The 26053-nt window shown below is 51.4% G+C and overlaps 1 protein-coding gene across 2 annotated transcripts in view; it reads right to left on the bottom strand.

Annotated features, from left to right (window-relative positions):
* TCERG1 (transcription elongation regulator 1) overlaps window positions 1–26053 on the bottom strand; it is a 698295-nt gene that overhangs the window by 258897 nt on the left and 413345 nt on the right. For both annotated transcript variants that reach the window (XM_085618107.1, XM_085618106.1), the window contains exon 13: window positions 18237–18326. In XM_085618107.1, the coding sequence (XP_085474233.1) occupies window positions 18237–18326 (90 nt within the window). The remainder of the gene's footprint in view (window positions 1–18236; window positions 18327–26053) is intronic.

Consider the following 26053-nt stretch of genomic DNA (forward strand, 5'->3'; position numbering starts at 1 on the left):
GGTGACATGTCGACTGTCGTTTTTCAACTCATTACGGCATGCAAGATGAAAGGGAAGTGGAATGGTCCTAGGAAGGGGGGTCACAGGGTACCCTCTTCAGCTCCTAGGCCCTCAGCACCCGGGGTACCACTTACTACTAGAGCCTTACAAGGGGTAGAAGTACCAATTGTGTATAGGTTTTTAGGGAAGAAGCACTGGCACATGGGACTTAGTTGGCAGGGAACCTGTGAACTACAATCAAAACAACAGCAAATACCAGGCAAAACATTAGGCATAACCTTGTCAAAAGAGCCCCTTTCTAACTGGCGGTTTGGTAAGGCTGGTATTATGGTTGTCCACAGGAGCTCCGCCCAGGACCACAAAAGGGAAGAAAGGACTGTTGCTGTGGTCGGGAAGCCAGAGAAAGGCTCAGGGATCTGGTTGTGACCCAGCTTTCAGGAAACTGCCTGAGCGCCATGTCAGCTCTGTCACCATGCTTGGACAGCCCTCAAGAACCCAGTGGAGCGCAACAAGGCAAGGTGCACCTACCTAGAGAGTTCGTGATGTCCAGTCCGTACCAGATTGAAAACTTAGTTGTGTCCTAACTGTCCAAGCGCCTGGTACCGGATGGCTCAGTCCTCTCAGGGAGCATGGGCAGAAACTGTGCAACCGAGTCCAATAGACCACTTAAACATCGCACCATGAGGCATGCAGTGTTCACCAACTGCAAGGCCAAGCTGGTGAGAGAGAAGAAGCTCTACTCAGAAGTGTCCAGCTTCTTGGATTCCTTATTAGTTGGGGTGAAAGGGAATGCGTTTGGGTGACCTTAACTGTTGAGGCCTTCACTACCAGGCTCTCAGGTGAAGGATGCTGGGAAAGGAAGGCTGGGTATCCTGGGGAATGACTATGGCGACTGGCAATCATGTGCTGGACAGGAGCCAGTGTGCAAGGTTTAACCCAGTTTCCCAGAAGAACGTCTGTGAAGGCCTCATAAAAGGAGACCAATGACTCTGCAAAGCTCACCCGTGGGTGAAGCACCTCTGTCAAGATGTTGGTTTTGACCTTGACAGTTGGCAGTCGCAGGTCAAGGGCCTCTGCTGGCCTACATATCACTGTAATAAAGGATGAATGTTACTCGAAAACAGGGCCTGGAGGGGAGATCAAGGCTAGAGTCAAGGGAGGTATCCAGACCATTGGCATCACTGAGGTTCTCATACCAGTTGTGTGCTTCTCAGGGCCCTACTTCAAGCGTCCATAACCCCTCCTCTTCATTCTCACTTTAGGTGGGTAGGGCCTGTCTAAGGGTGGCAAGTCCAGAAGTGGATATGGCCTAGAAATCACTGGAATGGACATCAAGCAGTGTCAGGTAGGTTCCATTTCTGAGTCAGAAAAGGCAACAAGCTTGTCGTACAGCTGCCAGGAGGCTACGTAAGGAAGACCAGGGTGGGGGTGGGTGTACGACCTGGGTGGGGGTGGGTGGAGGACCAGGGTGGGGGGTGGGTGGAGGACCAGGGTGGGGGGTGGGTGGAGGACCAGGGTGGGGGGTGGGTGGAGGACCAGGGTGGGGGGTGGGTGGAGGACCAGGGTGGGGGGTGGGTGGAGGACCAGGGTGGTTGTAGGCATCTGGGGCGGCATCGGACCGGATCCAGGGACGGATCAAGAGGGTCCAGCTGGTGTTGGGATGAACCCACCAGTTCTAACACAGCGGGAGCACCTCTTGGCTCAGGGTGGCCAAAGGCGCAGCAGGAGTCTACAGCCCAAAGATGGCAGGCATGGCATCATAAAACTTACTTGGGGAAGCAGAGCTCTGCCGCCAACTCCACAGGTGGAGTGTGGCAACGTGGCCTCGAAGCACATCGTTTGGATGGGGAAGGTGAAAAACGCTTAGATGACTTTTGCTTATTGTCTTACACAACTTCAAGGAAGGTTTTTTGGAGTGTAAAGCCTACCGTTCACGAGGTGACTCAGGGAGCAGCCCAGAGATTTTTCTCGGGCGCGGGCCTGGGAAAGACACAGAGCCGCCTTCTGCAACGCTGCCAAGAACTTCATCACCCACTCCAGGAAAACATTGGGGTGCATTAACCTTGGGGTCATGGCCAGGCACCACAGACAGACCAAATGAGGACCAGACACAGACATCTGTCTGAGACATAGCTCACAAGGTTTAAAACCCATAGATTTATCAGGAAACATATCCTTAGCACACTGGGAGCAAATTGCTCATAAAGAGTCCACAAAAAGTTAAAAATGCTGGCCAAAAAGGAACTGAGGAAGCTCTCTGAATTAATGCTGGTAGCGCAGAAAGAAAAGGAACTGTGTCAGCGTGCCGCCTATATAGGAACCAGGCGCATTACTTCCGACGCGGATGACATCGATGCTGATCCAATCGTTGCCACATACGAGGACGCAGAAGTACTGCTCAAGATTTCCCAGATCCAGTCTGATGCCAGGGCAATATTCTAAGGTGAAGAAGCTGTGGTTAGAAGTCTATCAGAAATATTGTTCAGGCTGTGGCCAGCCAACTGACTGACTAGCTCCCTATAAAGTGGCCAATCAGAGCATCTCTAGAAAACCAACAGTCCAAATATCACCATCTTTTTAATACTTCATGATGACCCAGCGTACCTCTTTAAACGTAAATTTCTCAAAAACTGCTAAATGGATTTACACCAGATTATGAAAAGCATTCAGTAAAGTACGAACTTTTTGCCAAATTTGGCATAATTCTACTCAACCATTTCTGTATCGCTTACCAAAATTTCCGTTAGAAATTAACATGGGAAAGCAACAGTTTGGGAGCCCCTATTTGCTGGCTCCCAATCGATACCTCATCCAGAAACTTTCCAGGAGGGAGCAGAGGCAGTTTTTTGAAGGTTTGTAAAACGGCACCAAAGTTATTAGCAAAACCAAAAATGCTCTTCCTATAGAAACTGACCTAACTACACACATTCACGACTGCCACTGTGTAACGAAGGAACGCGTTACTTACCTGTAACTGCGGTTATCCAGTATTGGTATCTTTCATAGATTCACATGCCTGAATCATTCCCCGTCGTCGGGATGGGAGTCCACGGTAAATAACAAAGCAATGTCTTAGTAGACATATAGAGTAATAGGCCCCAAAAAGGCCTTATCTTAGTAACATATCCACGTCCTTCTGTAAAAAAGGACCAAAGTTTGAAAAGTAGCCAATCAGCTAGCACCACCCTCTAGAACCTTTCTGGAAGGAGCTCTAGTCCCTCAGATTTTCGTAAGCACAGTGCTAAGTCGTTGTATCACTGAGAGATCCAGGCGAGCCCTTCCAGAGGAGGTGGGTTGCATGTGAATCTATGAAAGATACCAATACTGGATAACCGCAGTTACAGGTAAATAACGAGTTCCTTATCCAGTATTAGGGTATCTTTCATAGATTCACATGCCTGAATCAGAATAGCAAGCAATAATAAGCACATTTCGAAAGGTACAGTATATATACAGTTGCTAGATAACATATGCATGTGAAACAATGACACAGCCAATGTATACATCACAGTGCAAAATGTGCGTAAAGAGGCAAGGATGGTGGGATGAAAGGAAGGGCTCACCTCTAATGAAATAGATGACGGAGTACCGCTTGACCCACTGCAGCGTCCTTCATGATCTCCATACCCAGGCAGTAATGCTTGGAGAATGTATGCGGCGTCTTCCATGTGGCCGCTCTACAAATTTCCGCAATGGGCACTCCTGCAAACAGTGCCATGGAAGTAGACATTGCCCTTGTGGAATGGGCACGAACTGTTGATCGCAGTGGACGCCCTGCTTGCTGGTGACAGAAGGTGATGGCTGAAGAGATCCAGCGAGAGATACTTTGTTTGGTAAGTGGTAGCCCCTTTCTAGGCCTACTGTACGCTACGAAGAGTTGATTAGACTTACGAAATGTTTTCATTCTATCAATGTAAAACTTCAGGCAGCGCTTAAGGTCCAATGAATGTAGAGTTTTCTCCGCTACGGTTTGTGGATTCAGGAAGAATGAACGTAGCACGATAGGTTCGTTAAGATGGAACTGTGATGGAACTTTAGGAATGAACTTCGGATTTGTTCGAAGAATGACCCTATCCTGTTTGAACTGAAGGAAAGGGTCTTGGATTGAGAACGCCTGGAGTTCCCCCACTCGCCTTGCCGAGTTAAGGGCCAGAAGGAGTGCAGTCTTCCAGGATATATACTTAAGATCTGCTCTGTGTATGGGCTCAAACGGGTGTTTCATCAGTTAAGCCAGAACCGTGTTGAGATGCCAAGCCGGTGGTACAGGTCTTACTGGAGGGAATGTTCTAAACAGTCCTTTAAGGAATTGCTTGATAAGCCTATGAGACCACAAAGATGGACCTGTAGAGGATCTCCTGAAGCGCGATATTGCTGCTAGGTGGACTTTAATGGAGGCATGAGCAAGACCAGATTTTGCCAGATGTAGGAGGTACGGCAAGATTTGTTCCGGAGTGGAAGAGAGAGGGTGTACTTTGTTTGCTTTGCACCAGATACAAAACCTCTTCCATTTAAATGAATACGTTCTGTTGGTACTATCTGCTCGTGCTCGAGCTAGAACTTGTCTGCAATCAGGAGGAATGTCTAAACCCTGAAACTCTCTGAACTCAGGAGCCACGCTGATAACGAGAGATGCCGGATCCGGATGCTGAACTTGCTGATCGTGGAGCGTTAGAAGAGATGGAAACAGCTTCAACTTGATTGGCGGTTCCAGGGAGAGGAGGTGAAGCTCCGTGAACCAGTGTTGGCATGGCCAAGCTGGAGCTATCAATATGAGTGTGCAGGGTTCCGCTTTCAACTTCCGGAGCACCCTGGGAATCAGGGGAAATGGCAGAAAGGCGTACGCAAAGACGTTGCACCATGCGATCGAAAATGCATTCCCCAGGCATTTGGCGCTCTGCTGGGTGGCGAAGAGGTCCAGAAGAGGGGTGCCCCATCGAGCAAATATGTTGCTGAGGACCAGTTGACCCAGCTCCCACTCGTGGCATGTCGCTTGTCTTCTGCTCAGAGAATCTGCCAACACATTGTGGGCACCTGGAACATACTCTGCTCGGAGAGAGATGCTGTGACTGAGCAGCCAGTTCCAAATTTTTTGCGACTCGTGAGAGTGTGTTTTCGAATGAGCGCCCCCCTGTTTGTTCAAATGGTGCATTGTAGTGGTATTGTCGGTTCGGACAAGCACTAGGGAGTTTTTGATTCGTGGAAGGAAAGCCACCAGAGCTAGATATACTGCATGCAGCTCTAAAAGATTTATATGAAGTGCCTTCTCGGAAGGGGACCACTTTCCGCTTATCTGCAGTTCTTGAAGGAAAGCCCCCCAGCCCTCTAATGAGGCATCCGTGGTGATGATATGCGGAGCAGCAAGAAAGGCAAGCCTTGAGAAAGGTTCTGGGGGCAAATCCACCACCGTAGAGCCTTTTTGATCGCAGGGATCACCTGGACAACGTCGAAGGACCTGTACACTGGACCCATTGATCCGACAGTTCTTCTTGAAGAGGTCGAATGTGAAGACGACAATGCGGAACTAACAGGATGCAAGAAGACATCATCCCCAGTAGGGATTTGAAGAGACGCACCGACAGCGTCTTCCTGGACATTATACCGAACGCCAACGACTGAAGTTTGTCTTTGCGTTCCTGTGATAGAAATGCCTTCCTCTGTATGGTGTCGTGTAGCGCCAAGAAAATTCATGCGCTGAGACGGCAGCCCTAGACAATGAAAAAGCCTCAGACAGGCGATGGAGGACATGGTCGCGCCTTCTAGAGATGGTGACTTGACGAGCCAGTCGTCCAGATATGGGAAGACTTGATGGTGATGTTGGCGTAGATATGCAGCCACTAGACATTTGGTAAAAATGCGGGGCGCCGATTTGAGTCCAAACGGCAGAACCCGAAACTAGTAATGCCTGCCCGCCACCATGAATCGTAGGAAGTTTGTGGTTGCGGTGTATTGGTATATGAAAATAGGCGTCTTGCAGGTCTAACGACACCATGTAGTCGTCCGCATTGAGAAGATGTAAAACCTCCTGAATGGTGATCATACGAAACGACTGTTTTTCAGAAACTTGTTCAGATTCCTCAAGTCCAATATCGGTCTCCATTTTTTCTCCTTCTTTCGGATGAGGAAGAAACGGGAGTCAAACCCCTTTCCCCTTTGACTTGGGGGAACTCTCTCTATAGCTCCCTTTTGGAGCATGAGCGCCACTTCCCAGAGTAAAGCACGCAAATTTTTGTGAAGCATTGGGTGGGGTTTGAGGCGGGATCAGGATGAATTCTAGAGAATGGCCGAATTGAACTAATTGTAGAACCCAACTGTACGTAGTTATTTTTCGCCAATTTGTAAGAAAGTGGTAAATTTTCCCTCTAATCTTGGAGGGTAGAGAGGAGTTGGAGACCGGCGGTAGTTGAAAGTCATTGCCGTCGAGCGGCATCTTTTTGTCTCCCTCCCTTGCCACGAAAGGAAGATTTAGTGTAGGAGGATTGTTGACGCTCTTGGAATTGCGAACGGTATTGCTGGGAAGAAGGGAAGAAAGACCGGTGTTGGAAATCTCGTCTAGTCGATGTTTGACCCCTCCCTCTTGAGCCTCGAAAGGAAGGGTTCCGGAATTGTAAGGTACCCAAAGCTCTGGCGGTATCGGTATCTTTCTTAATACCCTGTAATGCCTCATCAATATGTGAGCCGAACACAAGTTGGCCATCATATGGCATGTCCAGTACTTTGGTTTGGACTTCTGGTCTGAAGGAGGTTGCCTTTAACCAACCTTGGCGCCGCAGCACAGCTGCGCCCGCTAGCTGGCGAAATCCGGTTGAAGCAATATCCATTGCGCAATCTATAATTTCAGAAGCAGATCTTTCCCCCTCTAGCAAGATCTTCTTTGCCTCTTCTTTTGACTCCTCAGGTAAGTTTGCCAAGTATGGCGCAATGTCTGCCCACATCTGCCGATTGTAACGTCCCAATAGTGCTAGGGCGTTGGAAGCACGCACTGTCAAAGCAGACATTGAGGAAAAACTCTTGCCGATGTTATCCAGCCGCCTACCCTCCTTATCTGGTGGAACCGTCAACAAAGCAGATGGGTTTTTTGACCTCCTCTGAGCGGCCTGGGTAATGACAGAGTCCGGTTTTGGATGGCCTGTGAGACAAGCTGGAGCAGTGTCTGGCGCTTTATATTTCTTATCCAGCCGAGGTAAAACTGGAGGGACCGAGGAAGGATTCTGCATAATCTTTATTCCTTGTTCCCAAATGTAGTCTATCATAGGGATTGCGCGAACAGACTTTTTAAAGGGTTCCTTAAAATCGTAGAGGAAACAATCCTGTTGGTGCGAGGGCATAGGTATCTGAAAGCGCTGGGCCGCTCTCTGTACGATATTATGAAAGCCGCCAATGTCCTCCGGCGGCGAGTCGGCTGTGGTAGGAGCAGGAGAAACTGGACAGGGAAGAATGTAGTCATCCCATTCGTCCTGATGAGATTGGACATCCTGAAGCTCTCCTTCAGGCTCCTCTTCGTCGTCGTCTGTAGTGAGACGAGGTGGTGATGTGACCGTCTCTGACTGCAAAACCAATGGAGGCGGTCGTGGCCTTGGTGTTGGAGGCACAACTGGCATCGGGGAGGGAGCCGGCTTCGGAAACCGTTGCTTATAGTCAGATATAAGGAATTGGAGATCCGTGACCAGAGACGCAGGCAGACAAACCATAGATGGTGGAAGCTGCGTATATTCCTGAGGAGAAACCTCCTGATAGACCTGTTCAATATCCTCATAGTCAGAGTTATCCTGATATTTTACATGTAGTTGCGAAGGACTTGTCGCAGCAGAGAATATACTGCCGTCATCCAAGTCTTCCTCCTCAAAAAGTTGAGCCGGAGGCAAGGTTGGGACCTTCTAGATGAAGTCAGGGCCGGTTCCACTGCACGTTTGGTGATCTTGAGGTGCACATAAGTACTTTGTACATCAGAGTCCATATCTGACGGGCCCGTCGACGGTAGGGTCGTAGACGGTGTAGTGTGGATAGGCATTATTGACATTTGAGACGTCGTCGACTAGGTCATCTTCGACCGTGTCGTAGTCAACGATGATAATCGCTTCGTCGACTGCTTAGTTGACGGTGTCCTCGTCGACGATGTCGACGAGGGAGCTTTCGTCGATGGTGTCGACGATGCTGTCGACGGCGATCGCAGCATCGACGGCAGCTTAGCTGACCACGATGACTTTTTAATTTTTAGCGTCGACGAGATAGATTTACCAGCCGTCGACGATGGAGTGATCGTCGATGTAGTCATTGACTGGGATGCGACAGAAGTAGATATTGTCGCCGTCGACGAGGTAACCTGGACTGCCGTTGATGGAGATCTCCTCGTCAATGAGGTAGTCGTCGTCGACTGGGTGGAAACAGGCTTCTTAAAGGCATGTGGAACATCCTGAGGAGAAGCAGTCCCTGGCAGAGGCTTGGCCAGGCCCTCTGAAGACTTTTTGTGCGTCTTCTTTTGAGGTGGCTGCGACGAAGGGCCCGGAGATGCCACCCTTGGTCTCTTTTGTGAGGAGTGAGAGGAGATGGAAGAACCCTCACTTTCCTCAGAGGACACTACAGTATCCTTGTCCTTAAGTCTTTGCAGCCAAATTAAAAGGCGCCCTTCGCGGTCTTTAAGGGTCTTAGAGGAAAAGGTACGACATACCTTGCAATCCTTCGAAGTGTGGCTAGGATAAAGACAGTAAAGACAGTCCTTATGTTGGTCGTCCACGTGAAGCCTCTTTTTCCCCCAGGAAGCACAGGACCTGAACAGGCCCTTCTTCGGGGTATCAGCCATGACGAAGCCAAGTAATCCTCACAGAAAATGCAAACTTGAAGCAAGAAACACTGGAAATCCAGAAGAAATGAGCAGAGCTCAGTGGAGACTCCCTTAGCACGACGTGCGGTAGAAAATCTGAGGGACTAGAGCTCCTTCCAGGAAGGTTCTAGAGGGTGGTGCTAGCTGATTGGCTACTTGCCAAACTTTGGTCCTTTATTACATAAGGACGATGATATGTTACTAAGATAAGGCCTTTTTGGGGCCTATTACTCTACATGCCTACTAAGACATTGCTTTGTTATTTACCGGGGACTCCCATCCCGACGACGGGGAATGATTCAGGCATGTGAATCTATGAAAGATACCCTAATACTGGATAAGCAGTTACTTACCTTCTTTTAAAGCCTTATCTGGTAGAGACAAGATCTAGCCGCAGATTCCTTACCTTTGAATTAAACCCAGGCGGCTGGATCCTGCACCACATATAGAAACTGCTATGGAAACCGTATGCTCAAAAAGTGTCTTTTTGAAAAAAACATTTATATTATTTTTTTAATAATGAAAGGCACAAGAATACATATAAGGGATCTGGAAGAAAAAGAGAATAGGTCGGGAAGGATGGGTGGGTGGGTAAGGAATCTGCAGATAGACCATGTCATCTTGTTCCTACCAGATAAGGTGTTACCAAAGGTAAGTAACCTAATCATCCGATAGAGAGGTCTAGTCACAGATTCCTTACCTTTGAATGAGATACCCAAGCAATGCCATCCCAGAAGAGAGTCCGCAAACCGATTCCAAGAAAGATCCCCGAGTAGGCTATCCGGTCTGTGTATATATATATGAGAGTGAGAGTGAGAGTGAGAGTGAGAGTGTGAGAGAGAGTGTGAGAGAGAGTGTGAGAGAGAGTGTGAGAGAGAGTGTGAGAGAGAGTGTGAGAGAGAGAGAGAGAGTGAGAGTGAGAGAGAGAGTGAGAGTGAGAGAGAGAGTGAGAGAGAGAGTGAGAGAGAGAGTGAGAGAGAGTGAGAGAGAGTGAGAGAGAGAGTGTGAGAGAGTGTGAGAGAGAGTGAGAGAGAGAGTGAGAGAGAGAGTGAGAGAGAGAGTGAGAGAGAGAGTGAGAGAGAGAGTGTGAGACAGAGACTGAGACAGAGACTGAGACAGAGACTGAGACAGAGAGAGACCAGGAAGGGAGGTGAGGAAGACGACAAACCAAAAACATTGTGGAGCACCCCGCACGGAATCCAATACATAACGGTGTAAAACCATGAGAAAAGACACCAAACCTGAAGAATAAGACGAGTAGGAAAGAACTCTCAGTATAACATAATACTATAACGCCTTCCTTAATGTCAACCGGGCCAAAAGAATGGGGCGGAAGGCCAAGGACAATTGCTAAAACTACTAAGCCAAAGCTCCTAGCCATAGAAGTAAGCAATGCAGAGTGCACGAACCAATTATTTAAGAAAACCATTGCGAGCAATAATCATGGCCACAGCCCACGCATGGTCGGTGGAATCACCTTGAGGGAAGAAAGTACAGAGTGAGAAAGTACAGAGTGCAAACCAACTAACAAGCGAAGGTCCCTTCAGGACACGAGGAAAAGTGCAAAAACGCCAGCAAAAACATACTTTGCCCTAAGAGGCAGGAGAACAGGACTTACTTTAGAGATACCTAATAAAAGAAGGTATAAAATCTATAAATATATATACATACACCGATGTATATGCAGAAATTACAGTGTAAAATAAAATGTTCCTAAGAAGGGTACATATTAACAGCCTAACATCGGCCATGGGCCGAAGATGAAAACAATGGCGAGCTGGAAACCAGCCACACATGTTCCTGTATAAAAGGGATTGGTGGGGGGAGGGAGGAATCGCATCACAGAAAATACAATGAGCAGATAGAAAACATTACCGACTGAACAGTTACAATCAGACAGTCGAGAGACAATTGAAAAGAAACAGCAGGGGAGAAACAACCCCACTAGAATAAAGAAATAAAGACTACTATGGAAGAGTGTAAAAAGGGTCGAATTGAACATGGCCAACACAGGGGAGGCCTAGAGGGATAGCTAGCTCCCATCTTAAAAGAAAGAAAAGCAGACAGAGAAGGGACCGGGCTGAATCAGCAGACCAAAAACAGCGAAAATAGTATGGGAAGACCATTGCCAAAGTTGGCATATTTCTCAGATCAGCTTCTATTTAAGGTGCGATACAATCTAGAAGTCGTTCTCTTTTGAAGCAAGGTAAGTCATCAACAAATCGATCAGTTTGTACTCTTGACTATTTAAGCTTTCATATACGCTGTCTGAGCCACCTCCTTAGATCAGGGAAATTCGAAATGTTTCATCCAAGGACATCTCGCCATGCCTTGGACGAGGTTGTGCTGAAAGCTCCTCTTTTTTTTTTCCAAATCATTTTTATTGAATTTCAAAAAAATGAACAAATAACTACAGAAATAATAATAATAAGTACAAATCATGAGAAATACAAAATAAATCGAAAGCTACAAGTTACTCAAGTGCCCAGCCATGGTATTCGCAGTGAACCTGCAGTGACGTACAGTTAGGTGAACAAGTACAGCACCCCCACGAGAGTTAAAAAAAAAAAAAAAAAAAGCGAATATATATACAATACAATATATAGCGTAGGTGTGTCAAGCAGGTACCTTTTCACAGTTGTGGGGGCAGGAAAATACAATGCAGTACAGTAGTATCGCCACAAATGTAGCATACAATACGCATTATAGTCTGGGGACTTAGGTCGATTTTCACAGAGAGATGAGGCATCAGGGGACTTCCATAGTTTCCTGTGGAATTTACGCCAGGGAGAGATATGAAGTGCGATAGTATCTGCTCCTCTAAGGAAAGATAGCCATTCTTGCCACATTCTAAAAGAAACTTCTTTGGAGTTTTTCCACTTACTCAAAACAATTTTACAGGCTAAAGTGAGCATGAGGTCTAGCTAGTAACGGTCCTTCACATCTTTGATCTTAGGATCCATAGCACCTAATATAGGAAAATTCCCTTGGGGGAACTATGTTGAAAGTATTGCTTATACACTCAAACCTTGTCCCAGTATGTTTGTAAGGTAGGGCAATAGAAGAGCATGTGGGCGAGGTTACTGACGTAAGACTTACAGTTCCCGCACGTCGGGCTCTCACTAAGATTAAGTTTAAAGATTTTCTTGGGTGTCCAGTATGTCCCATTTATTAGCATAATTTTGGTTTGCGACAAAATTGGAGATATTTTATTCGAAAATGGGGTGATGTGTATTTTCTCCCAATCATATGGGATATTGCTGGAGTTGGGTTCAGCTTACCATTTTACTTCACATTTCATGTGAGATTTGCGAGGCTTAGGGGAAAGAAGTTTATATATTTTAGAGACTGTGTCCTGCCTTTAGTAGCTGTGACATCTTTGAGACTATCGACGGATCGGAGGGTGTAATAAAGCGCTTTGAGAGGAGAGATTTTAACTTTAGAATTTATAAAAATCCATCGACTCTAGCCCGTGTCGAGTCTGGAGGACAGAAAAAGATAATGGGAGGGTTCCAATAAAAATGTTTTTGACTAGATATATACCCTTTTTAGACCAATGTCATCTCTCCATCAATCTACAGGCTTGGGTTGCGCCAGAGAGAGGACAGATTGGACTTATTTATTTTTATATTTAGTGTGGAGAGATGTTCCAGCCATAATAGGGCTCTTAGTATTAAGCAAAATTTATTTTGAGTGGGGGAAGATAAGATATATCCATGGTGAGGAGAGCAGGTAGATGCATATCATTGATGATTGACCTTTCTATATCTATCCAGTTTGGGGTGTAGTCAGTCTGAGGGATTAGCCAGTTGGAACCTTGTTTGCAAAGATACGCTGTTTGATAGTTACTAAAGTTCGGAAGGCCCAGACCACCTTTCTCTTTCAGTAACTGGAGTTAGATCATTGATATTCTGGGTTTCTTGCCTGGCCAAAGGAACGTGTCGAAAAGTTTATATATTTTATTGAGGAAGTCATTTGAAAACATCATTGGTAGCATGCTAGCTAGATAATTAACAAGAGGAGTAATCATCATTTTTAAAGTCTCAGCTCTTCTCCACCAAGATAAAAATTTAGGTGACTAACCATCTAACAATGAAGAGTTTTTTTGTAGAGGGCATTCTCATTGGTTTGAAGGGTGGTGAACAGATCTCCAGTGAAATCCATGCCCAGGTACTTGAAGCACTTAGGTTGCCACAGGAGACCCGAGTCGCCAATAATTTCTTTACCGCCAAGGTTGTTCAGGAGTTTGACCTCAGTCTTGTCTTTATTTAATTTATACCCGGATACTGCAGAAAAGTCTTCTATTGAGGACATGAGAGCAGGGATAGAAGCTTCGGCATTCTCGGAGACAACTAGTACGTCGTCGGCATAAGCAGTTATCTTGACCGTACAGTTACTGAAACGTATCCCTGAGATCTGGTTATTATTCCTAAGGTGATTTAGGAAGGGTTCAATTGCAAGTAGAAATAGGGAGGGGGGAAAGGGAGCAGCCTTGTCTTGTCCCTTGTTCTAGTTTGAAGGAAGATGAGAGGCAGCCACCTGATCGTACCCTGGCCGAGGGATTAAAATATAGTGACATTACCATACGCGTAAAATTCTCGCCCAAGTTAAATTTATCCAGCATTGCTTTCAGGTTGGCCCAATCTAGTTTGTCGAAAGCCTTTTCGGCATCCAAAGTGATAGCAACTGTGGCGAGTCAAAGTTTGGCTTTCTCCAGGACATGAGCTAGGATACATGTATTGTAACTAGATAGTCTTTTTTTTTTTTTAAGACAACTTGTGAGGGATGGATACGTTTGGGTAAAAATGTTTGAAGGAGTTTGGCGAGGGTCATTGCATACATTTTGCAGTCTAAGTTAATTAGAGATATCGGCCAGAGTTTTTGGGGCGTGTTGAATCCTTCCCCTCATTGGGGATTACAGCTATTTTGGCTTATGCTGGTGTCCCATTAATTTGGCCAGAGTTACTAAATTTGTGCAACAAGTTTAAAAGTGGGAGAGTTAGTGTCGAGGAGAAGCATTTGTAAAACTTAGCATTAAACCCATCAGGGCCTGGAGCCTTTCCAATTTTGAGGGACTTAATTGAGCTTTCAATTTCTGAGGCGGTGATTGGGCTATTGATTTAGAGTTGTTCTTGAATCGAATTAACTCACCAGCGTTGTAACCTACATTTTTGTTTTAATACTGTAGTGTCCTAGGACCCTCTGGCCCACATATGCTTTTTGAGCCCTGAGGAAGGTGCGACCAGGATTAACGGGTCTTCACAGAAACACGCGTCGGTACAATCGTAGAAAACAAGAAAAGGATCTATTAATTCTATTATTTTTTTGGCATGTTTTCACAGGCTGATTGGAGAGAGTATTTATCCTTTATAAGATTATTGCTGTTCCAAAGAAAGAGCTGACTGTCTCTATAGATCCATTTGGGTATAAGACATATCTTGGTCTTCTGATGTTTGTTATATTTAATGTTTGTTTTAGTGGGTAATGAATGGTGTATGAATCAAAGTATGTGAGGTGTGTGTGGGCAGAGCTATTTATATTTTTCCCTTCCCACAGTATTGTTATTTTTTTATAATTAACAATGTATATCTCTATGAACAAAGTATAGAAGACATTTCTTTCTAACTAACAAATAAAAACTAGAATAAATATTTAAACAAGTTTATGTTTATTGATTGCATATAGAGACATATTTGTGGGCTCCTCTAGGTCTAGGACTCATAGCGAGCCTTTTTGAGATGGTGAGAGATTCCGCCGATTAAATATATATCTTGGTAGGATGTGTTTTCTGCTTGCTTTATTGACAGGAAGTGTGAAAGCCTGAATAAAGGACACCACCTGAGTCAGAACAAGACAATGCACCCTAGGCTAAGAACCATGCCCCTTCCCTAGCGTCTGCTAGGAAAGAAGGGCTCCAGATATAGTGGAAGGAAAGAAAACACTGGCTAGTGTGGAGAAACACGGGGTGGGGGGTCAAGGAGGAACCCTGTACACCATCTTCCGACTTGCACCGGTGCACCAAAGCATGGCATGTGGAGCCCCCTTCTAACGGGTATTACAGTGTCAGAAACATATGGAGGAATACCTATAAGACGCACAAAGTACCCTGTTGACCAGGGAACAAGGCAACAGTGCATCTGCAAAATACCATGAAAATACCCCAATCAGAACTTGGATAGAAAGCAAGAGAACACAGTGCAGCAACCGGCATAGAAACCAAACAGGGCCAAAAATAAGAAGGGTTCTATAACAACCAGGGACCACAATCGGTCATCAACAGGGTAAGAACGCAACAAACGAAAATGCCTGACAGGGCAATGCACCACACTGGATGCCACTCAAAGGTGACGAGTGAAAAGAAGAGGCCAACAGGCACCGCCGTATAACGGCTCACACATAAAAGAAACTATGGCGACCATACATGGCCAGACTGAGTACGGGGGGGAAAGCAAGGATTGTATAGCAATCGGATATTAAGATTTCGCTGCACTCCGACTACACCAAAAACAACAAAGTTTGAGAGCCAAACAGATATTAAACCATCGAAAGGCATGTCTACCAAGGCCGACTGAACAGCCTCAGAAAAGCCAGAGGGGCATTGCAAGGCACACCGGAAAAGAGCTACTTAAAGGGTCATGGCTCATCCGATGAAATCTGTGGTGTTCATGCCACAACGAATCAGCCATTTAGCCGTCTGGCATCCATTCTGGATCAGCAGAGTAAGAGTGTCCTGAGAGTCATCAGGGACGGAGGAGAGAAGGCGGGAGATCGAATCCCACAAAGCATGAGAAAAATGGCCCAAAACACTAGCCTTACTAAGGGACCGCAAAGCGGAGCTGGTGGCAGAAAAGAAATCAATCAAGAGCATCTAGATTTTTAGACTCCCTGTCTGGAGGGACGTCAGGTGTGTTAGATGTTGAGGGAAGCTGTAGCAGCCTGAACCACAAAGCGCGCAGAGTAAGCGGACGGAAAAAGCAGAGCAGGTCTCCAGGGACAGGATGGTGCCTATGAGCTACAGACCGGCACATGGAGGGCCTTGAAACTGGTTTAGCCCAAGTGCTAAACAGAATATTAAAGAGGGCTTCACAGGAAGGGGAAAACAAGTTCAGTTTTCATTCGGACTTCATGAACGACCCAAGTAGGGGATCAATAGCCACCTCCACAGAAGGAAGCTGCAGCCCCAGAGCCACAGAAACTTTGCAAAAGCTCAGCAAAAGCCGAGCTAGCCTCCAAAGCGAGGCTTGGAGGACAAAATAGGCTAGAGGATGGGGAAAAATCAAGGTCACTAGCTTCACAAAGGTCAGACATCCAATAAAACGTAGGAGGAGGCTGAGGAACTTAATTTATGGCCTCACCAAAATATCAGTGTTCCAAGGAAAATTAGCAGGGGGCTCGCCTGAAAGTAGAGGAAAGACTGTTAAATGGCTGCTGATCCAGACGTTAAAGCGATGGCACCTTGGCGTCAGGGTGAGAGGCAAAGTGGGGGTGATTGGTGCCGTTGACACAGAAGCGGCACCGGCGGATCCAACACTGGCGTCTCGGGTAGGAACCCCGAAGGGCTGTGCACTGGAGCCGATAAGGGGTCGATCATGGATTCGGTAGGCCTCACTGACCGGTTTGCAGTTAGTCAAGGCCTCACTGACCTCCTTAGAGCCGAGACGTGCACCAGAAGGAGGCTCAGAACCAAAAATGGCATGAAGGGAGAGATGGTATTCCCTCATATGAGCAAGAGTCGCCTCAGCACTGAAAACACTGAAAGGTGCAGGACAGATTCTCGCTCCGACACTGGAGGAACAGGAGTGTCAGGGACACTGCATGTATGCAGTAAAGTCTGGGAAGGCCGTGGCACCGACAGCTTACAGCGTGACTTAACAGACAGCGAGGACGAAGGACTTCGGGAGCTGACCCTCGATCGGTCCTTGAAGGGAGAAGAGGAGTGTGAATGAGAAGGAGCCCTCGACTGCCACGCTGCTAACAGTGTCAAGCGGCGCTCATTCAACCGCGAAAACCGAACCTGAAGACATGAGCTGTACCGTTCGGAGTCGGAGAGCACTCCCAGACACCACATGCAAATAGGATGAGAGTACAGGGATCGACATCTTAGTTCACAGTACCCCAAAGATATCCAGAAAGCAACACACTTTCGTCGCCAACGACGAGGTAGGCCAATATTGTCCAGAGGTACAGTTCTCCCGGTCCACGTGGAAAGGAAAAAACTGACGTCAGCACCTCAGGTGAGGGCTTATATGGACTCTGTCAACGTCTCATCTGGTGGAAGACGTCATTACGGAGGCACTCAACGCCCTCTACCGATGCGCAGAGATACTGCTGTAGAAAAGTTTCCGGATCCAGTCTGGAGCCTGGGGATGATTCAAAGGTAAGGAATCTCCTGCTAGATGTCTCCATCAGATAAAACTATATAGCGCAGAAATGATAATGGGGAAATAGGGTCTCATCAAAAATTTATCATCTTGTACATCATCAGGTAAAGTGTTCTGATTGGTTTCAATTCTGTTATCATATTTGATTCCATCACACTTCAGAATTAAAACAAGAGAACAAGATTTACAGGCTTGTTTATAGAAAGAAGCACTCGTAGAAGAATGCAACAAGGGGAGATGGCGTGAAAAGGCTTTGCTCCATAGGAGGGAAGAAACCACCCAGGACAGCCTAAAACAAAGCCACCAAATAGAAAGCCAGAAAATATGTGCTACAACCACAAAGCCAATACTAAGCAACATGAGTAACACATTCCCGGGAAGCTTTATGAATGTTGTCAAAGATGTCTTTAGCAAATCAGACAGCTGCACTGTTTGGTAGGAGTTGACTTTAAAAAAAGTGGTCTACCAACTATTGAAATATATTTGAAAATAATTTGTACAATTAATTTACAAGCTATTTAAATGGGTTAAAAAAACGACATCCTATAGCCTTTCATTTCACACAGCATGATTGTTAGGCAGTTCATTTTACTTTTTTTTTCCTCTGACTGCAAAGTTAGAGGATTCTGTAAACACGATCGCAGGATAAATTAAGGAGAAATTTGTAAGAAGACATAAGCTGACATCTGACCTCAGTCTTAGAACACACAGTAAATGTAACAAGATTTAAAGGCATCATTATTACTCTCACTATCTGAATTAAAAGAACACCTGTTCTTTGTCAGCTGGAGTCTAGTCAGACCGGGCCAGTAGCACCCTAAAGATAGCTCGCCCTGATAACATCTGACTCGCCATAGTGAGTAGATTTCTTGAGGAAATAAATACACACACACATATGTGTCTAATGTATATGTGCACATCACAAAGGGAAAGTAGATTACAGCACATGATGTGCTACAATATTAAATGAACAACATCAGTGGGGGCAAAAGATGCACAAACACCACAAATTCAAAAGACCCAATACTTTCTCATACCTGTTTTCTTTCCTTAGGATTCAGCAGCAAGTAACGGGGATCAAAAACTATCTTGTGCAGCTCCTTTTCCCAAGTTGAAAAAGCAGATACCTTTAAAATAGGAATTTATACAACCATTAAAAATGTCTTTAGGAATATTGAATTTCACAAATGTTACAAAGGCTACATAATGCAGACTTACAAATTATAGAATATCAGTTAAAAAGAGGACTTCTCTGAAACCAACGCTGAACTTCCCATCACTAATAGATGACAAGCAGCGGGTGGTTAGCATGGCAGCCTGGCACATTAATTGGTCCTGCAAACCCTCGGATAATTACACAGAAGTCACACACACCTAATTAGTCATTAAAACTACCACTACTGAGTGACATTTAGAATCCATCACAGAGGAAAGCCTTGAAGTTTTTGCTTCTACTTCTCTGATGCCTTTCAAAATGGTTTGATTTACTCTGATTATTTTTTTGAAAGAAAATCTTGTTGAATACTAAGCAGACCTCTACATATTCAAAGCCTAAACATCTAGCTCTGTTGAAATCTATTATGAATACAATTTCTTACACTTCAAACAAGATAAGAACAATGGATGCCTTGCAAAGCCACTTTAGAAGAACATAGGGTGAAAAGTAAAGTCCTTGGAATGTTCGACACACTGAAAGGAGAAAACTTAAAAACCATTTTTGAGCTGAAGAATCAGTAACCTAGTAGGATTCTTCCCCTCCCAAACAACAATACACATTTAACAAGCACAGGCAAAGCCAATAGGTCTTGCTTACAAGAAAGCTATTGGCTTGGTCAAAGTCTTAACCATATTGCACAACAGCAAGGCTGCCATGCAGCATGGCTGAAAGGAAACAAATAGGTGCTGGACTCTGCCAGCACTGGCCAAGTCATAGCATTTTTTTAAAAATTTCTAGCAGGATGGGAGGCAACATGGAGGAAGGATGTGTGGGTCAGGGAACAACGATAATGAAGGGTGTGGGATCAAAACACTGATGTGGTCAGCGCTGGCTGCATTATAGGGATTTTTTGTTTACTACATGGTGGGAGGTTGCACAGAGAGAGCAGGCCGAAGGCAACAAAAAGGGAGGGAGACTGAGCTGAGGGCCTTCACTTACAATAGGGGAAGGAAGGAATAGGCTTGCGGAAAGATGATGTACAATGGAGGGTGGGAGGAGCCAGGGGAGAGTTACAAAATTGACAACAGAAGGAAAGGTGGGAGGGTGGAGTCAAACAAGGGGGTGGATGGTGGGTCCAGCAACATGGATGATGGTGGGTTGATCAAGAGTGACGTGGCAGGGGTCAAGCAACACAATTGCAGGATGGTGGAGGGTCAAGTGGACGGCGCAGGGTCAAGTAACAAGGACGGGGAGGGTCCAGCAACAGTGACGGGTGAGGGAGGGTAAAGCAACACAGAGGCTGGAGGGCTGGCCAGGGGGGTCAAGCAACACCGAGGCGGGAGGGCGGGCATGTCAAGCAACACCGAGGTGGGAGGGTGGGCATGTCAAGCACCACATGGGGGAGGGCGGGGGAAATCAAGCAACACAGGCGGGAGGGCGGGTGGGGAGGATCAAGCAACACAGGCGGGAGGGCAGGTGGGGGGGATCAAGCAACACAGGCGGGCGGGTGGGGGATCAAGCAACACGGGCGGGTGGGGGGGATCAAGCAACAGGTGGGCGGGTGGGGGGGGATCAAGCAACACAGGCGGGCGGGTGGGGGGATCAAGCAACACAGGCGGGAGGGCGTGTGGGGGACGGATAAAGCAACACAGGCGGGAGGGGCGTGTGGGGGACGGATAAAGCAACACAGGCGGGAGGGGCGGGTGGGGGGGATCAAGCAACACAGGCGGGAGGGGCGGGTGGGGGGGATCAAGCAACACAGGCGGGAGGGGCGGGTGGGGGGGATCAAGCAACACAGGCGGGAGGGGCGGGTGGGGGGGATCAAGCAACACAGGCGGGCGGGTGGGGGGGGGGGGATCAAGCAACACAGGCGGGCGGGTGGGGGGGGGGGGGATCAAGCAACACAGGCGGGCGGGTGGGGGGGGGATCAAGCAACACAGGCGGGTGGGGGGGGATCAAGCAACACGGGCGGGTGGGCGGGTGGGATCAAGCAACACGGGCGGGTGGGCGGGTGGGATCAAGCAACACGGGCTGGAGGGCGGGTGGGGGGGGGGATCAAGCAACACGGGCGGGAGGGCGGGTGGGGGGGGATCAAGCAACACAGGCGGGCAGGTGGGGGGGATCAAGCAACACAGGCGGGCGGGTGGGGGGGATCAAGCAACACAGGCGGGCGGGTGGGGGGGGGGATCAAGCAACACAGGCGGGAGGGCGGGTGGGGGGGATCAAGCAACACAGGCGGGAGGGCGGGTGGGGGGGATCAAGCAACACAGGCGGGAGGGCGGGTGGGGGGGGATCAAGCAACACAGGCGGGAGGGTGGGGGGGATCAAGCAACACAGGCGGGAGGGCGGGTGGGGGGGGATCAAGCAACACAGGCAGGAGGGCGGGTGGGGGGGATCAAGCAACACAGGCGGGAGGGCGGGTGGGGGGGATCAAGCAACACAGGCGGGAGGGCGGGTGGGGGGGATCAAGCAACACAGGCGGGAGGGCGGGTGGGGGGATCAAGCAACACAGGCGGGAGGGCGGGTGGGGGGATCAAGCAACACAGGCGGGAGGGCGGGTGGGGGGGATCAAGCAACACAGGCGGGAGGGCGGGTGGGGGGGATCAAGCAACACAGGCGGGAGGGCGGGTGGGGGGGATCAAGCAACACAGGCGGGAGGGCGGGTGGGGGGATCAAGCAACACGGGAGGGCGGGTGGGGGGGGATCAAGCAACACGGGAGGGCGGGTGGGGGGGATCAAGCAACACGGGAGGGCGGGTGGGGGGGGATCAAGCAACACGGGAGGGCGGGTGGGGGGGGATCAAGCAACACGGGAGGGCGGGTGGGGGGGATCAAGCAACACGGGAGGGCGGGTGGGGGGGGATCAAGCAACACGGGAGGGCGGGTGGGGGGGGATCAAGCAACACGGGAGGGCGGGTGGGGGGGGATCAAGCAACACGGGAGGGCGGGTGGGGGGGGATCAAGCAACACGGGAGGGCGGGTGGGGGGGGATCAAGCAACACGGGAGGGCGGGTGGGGGGGGATCAAGCAACACGGGAGGGCGGGTGGGGGGGGATCAAGCAACACGGGAGGGCGGGTGGGGGGGGATCAAGCAACACGGGAGGGCGGGTGGGGGGGGATCAAGCAACACGGGAGGGCGGGTGGGGGGGATCAAGCAACACGGGAGGGCGGGTGGGGGGGATCAAGCAACACGGGAGGGCGGGTGGGGGGGATCAAGCAACACGGGAGGGCGGGTGGGGGGATCAAGCAACACGGGAGGGCGGGTGGGGGGGGATCAAGCAACACGGGAGGGCGGGTGGGGGGGGGATCAAGCAACACGGGAGGGCGGGTGGGGGGGGATCAAGCAACACGGGAGGGCGGGTGGGGGGGGATCAAGCAACACGGGAGGGCGGGTGGGGGGGGATCAAGCAACACGGGAGGGCGGGTGGGGGGGATCAAGCAACACGGGAGGGCGGGTGGGGGGGGATCAAGCAACACGGGAGGGCGGGTGGGGGGGGATCAAGCAACACGGGAGGGCGGGTGGGGGGGGATCAAGCAACACAGGCGGGCGGGTGGGGGGGGGATCAAGCAACACAGGCGGGCGGGTGGGGGGGGATCAAGCAACACAGGCGGGAGGGCGTGTGGGGGACGGATAAAGCAACACAGGCGGGAGGGCGGGTGGGGGGATCAAGCAACACAGGCGGGAGGGCGGGTGGGGGGATCAAGCAACACAGGCGGGAGGGCGGGTGGGGGGATCAAGCAACACGGGAGGGCGGGTGGGGGGGGATCAAGCAACACGGGAGGGCGGGTGGGGGGGGGATCAAGCAACACGGGAGGGCGGGTGGGGGGGATCAAGCAACACGGGAGGGCGGGTGGGGGGGATCAAGCAACACGGGAGGGCGGGTGGGGGGGGATCAAGCAACACGGGAGGGCGGGTGGGGGGGGATCAAGCAACACGGGAGGGCGGGTGGGGGGGGATCAAGCAACACGGGAGGGCGGGTGGGGGGGGATCAAGCAACACGGGAGGGCGGGTGGGGGGGGATCAAGCAACACGGGAGGGCGGGTGGGGGGGATCAAGCAACACAGGAGGGCGGGTGGGGGGGATCAAGCAACACGGGAGGGCGGGTGGGGGGGATCAAGCAACACGGGAGGGCGGGTGGGGGGGATCAAGCAACACGGGAGGGCGGGTGGGGGGGATCAAGCAACACGGGAGGGCGGGTGGGGGGGATCAAGCAACACGGGAGGGCGGGTGGGGGGGATCAAGCAACACGGGAGGGCGGGTGGGGGGGATCAAGCAACACGGGAGGGCGGGTGGGGGGGGATCAAGCAACACGGGAGGGCGGGTGGGGGGGATCAAGCAACACGGGAGGGCGGGTGGGGGGGATCAAGCAACACGGGAGGGCGGGTGGGGGGGGATCAAGCAACACGGGAGGGCGGGTGGGGGGGGATCAAGCAACACGGGAGGGCGGGTGGGGGGGATCAAGCAACACAGGCGGGCGGGTGGGGGGATCAAGCAACACAGGTGGGCGGGTGGGGGGGATCAAGCAACACATGTGGGCGGGTGGGGGGGATCAAGCAACACAGAGGTGGGAGGGTTGGGGGGATCAAGCAACACAGGTGGGCGGGTGGGGGGGATCAAGCAACACAGGTGGGCGGGTGGGGGGATCAAGCAACACACAGGTGGGCGGGTGGGGGGATCAAGCAACACACAGGTGGGCGGTGGGGGGGATCAAGCAACACAGAGGTGGGCGGGATCAAGCAACACAGAGGTGGGCGGGTGGGGGGGATCAAGCAACACAGAGGTGGGCGGGTGGGGGGGATCAAGCAACACAGAGGCGGGCGGGTGGGGGGGATCAAGCAACACAGAGGTGGGCAGGTGGGGGGATCAAGCAACACAGAGGTGGGCAGGTGGGGGGATCAAGCAACACAGAGGTGGGCGGGTGGGGGGGATCAAGCAACACAGAGGTGGGCGGGTGGGGGGGATCAAGCAACACAGAGGTGGGCGGGTGGGGGGGATCAAGCAACACAGAGGTAGGCGGGTGGGGGGGATCAAGCAACACAGAGGTGGGCGGGTGGGGGGGGATCAAGCAACACAGAGGTGGGCGGGTGGGGGGGGATCAAGCAACACAGAGGTGGGCGGGTGGGGGGGGATCAAGCAACACAGAGGTGGGCGGGTGGGGGGGATCAAGCAACACAGAGGTGGGCGGGTGGGGGGGATCAAGCAACACAGAGGTGGGCGGGTGGGGGGGATCAAGCAACACAGAGGTGGGCGGGTGGGGGGGATCAAGCAACACAGAGGTGGGCGGGTGGGGGGGATCAAGCAACACAGAGGTGGGCAGGTGGGGGGGATCAAGCAACACAGAGGTGGGCAGGTGGGGGGGATCAAGCAACACAGGTGGGCGGGTGGGGGGGGGATCAAGCAACACAGGTGGGCGGGTGGGGGGATCAAGCAACACAGAGGTGGGCGGTGGGGGGGATCAAGCAACACAGAGGTGGGCGGGATCAAGCAACACAGGTGGGCGGTTGGGGGGGATCAAGCAACACAGAGGTGGGCGGGTGGGGGGATCAAGCAACACAGAGGTGGGCAGGTGGGGGGATCAAGCAACACAGAGGTGGGCGGGTGGGGGGGATCAAGCAACACAGAGGTGGGCGGGTGGGGGGGATCAAGCAACACAGAGGTGGGCGAGTGGGGGGGATCAAGCAACACAGAGGTAGGCGGGTGGGGGGGATCAAGCAACACAGAGGTGGGCGGGTGGGGGGGGATCAAGCAACACAGAGGTGGGCGGGTGGGGGGGGATCAAGCAACACAGAGGTGGGCGGGTGGGGGGGGATCAAGCAACACAGAGGTGGGCGGGTGGGGGGGGATCAAGCAACACAGAGGTGGGCGGGTGGGGGGGATCAAGCAACACAGAGGTGGGCGGGTGGGGGGGGATCAAGCAACACAGAGGTGGGCGGGTGGGGGGGATCAAGCAACACAGAGGTGGGCGGGTGGGGGGGGATCAAGCAACACAGGTGGGCGGGTGGGGGGATCAAGCAACACAGAGGTGGGCGGTGGGGGGGATCAAGCAACACAGAGGTGGGCGGGATCAAGCAACACAGGTGGGCGGTTGGGGGGGATCAAGCAACACAGAGGTGGGCGGGTGGGGGGATCAAGCAACACAGAGGTGGGCGGGTGGGGGGATCAAGCAACACAGAGGTGGGCGGGTGGGGGGGATCAAGCAACACAGAGGTGGGCGGGTGGGGGGGATCAAGCAACACAGAGGTGGGCGGGTGGGGGGGGATCAAGCAACACAGAGGTGGGCGGGTGGGGGGGGATCAAGCAACACAGAGTTGGGCGGGTGGGGGGGATCAAGCAACACAGAGGTGGGCGGGTGGGGGGGATCAAGCAACACAGAGGTGGGCGGGTGGGGGGGGATCAAGCAACACAGAGGTGGGCGGGTGGGGGGGATCAAGCAACACAGAGGTGGGCGGGATCAAGCAACACAGAGGTGGGCGGGTGGGGGGGGATCAAGCAACACAGAGGTGGGCGGGTGGGGGGGATCAAGCAACACAGAGGTGGGCGGGTGGGGGGGATCAAGCAACACAGAGGTGGGCGGGTGGGGGGATCAAGCAACACAGAGGTGGGCGGGTGGGGGGGATCAAGCAACACAGAGGTGGGCGGGATCAAGCAACACAGAGGTGGGCGGGTGGGCGGGATCAAGCAACACAGAGGTGGGCGGGTGGGGGGGATCAAGCAACACAGAGGTGGGCGGGTGGGGGGTATCAAGCAACACAGAGGTGGGCGGGTGGGGGGTATCAAGCAACAGAGAGGTGGGCGGGTGGGGGGTATCAAGCAACAGAGGTGGGCGGGTGGGGGGAATCAAGCAACACAGAGGTGGGCGGGATCAAGCAACACAGAGGTGAGCGGGTGGGGGGGACTCAAGCAACACAGAGGTGGGCGGGTGGGGGGGGGACTCAAGCAACACAGAGGTGGGCGGGTGGGGGGGGGACTCAAGCAACACAGAGGTGGGCGGGTGGGGGGGGGACTCAAGCAACACAGAGGTGGGTGGGGGGGACTCAAGCAACACAGAGGTGGGCGGGGACTCAAGCAACACATAGGTGGGCGGGTGGGGGGGACTCAAGCAACACATAGGTGGGCGGGTGGGGGGGGACTCAAGCAACACATAGGTGGGCGGGTGGGGGGGGGACTCAAGCAACACATAGGTGGGCGGGTGGGGGGGACTCAAGCAACACATAGGTGGGCGGGTGGGGGGGACTCAAGCAACACATAGGTGGGCGGGTGGGGGGGGACTCAAGCAACACATAGGTGGGCGGGTGGGGGGGACTCAAGCAACACATAGGTGGGCGGGTGGGGGGACTCAAGCAACACATAGGTGGGCGGGTGGGGGGACTCAAGCAACACATAGGTGGGCGGGTGGGGGGACTCAAGCAACACATAGGTGGGCGGGTGGGGGGGGACTCAAGCAACACATAGGTGGGTGGGTGGGGGGGGATCCAAGCAACACATAGGTGGGCGGGTGGGGGGGGATCAAGCAACACAGAAGTGGGTGGGGGGGGATCAAGCAACATAGAGGTGGGTGGGGGGGATCAAGCAACACAGAGGTGGGTGGGGGGGGGATCAAGCAACACAGAGGTGGGTGGGGGGGGATCAAGCAACAGAGGTGGGCGGGCGGGTCAAGCAATATCAAGGCGGGGGATCAAGCAACACCGAGGAGGGACG

Source organism: Triturus cristatus, chromosome 7, assembly GCF_964204655.1.
Source record: "Triturus cristatus chromosome 7, aTriCri1.1, whole genome shotgun sequence".
Taxonomy (NCBI): domain Eukaryota; kingdom Metazoa; phylum Chordata; class Amphibia; order Caudata; family Salamandridae; genus Triturus; species Triturus cristatus.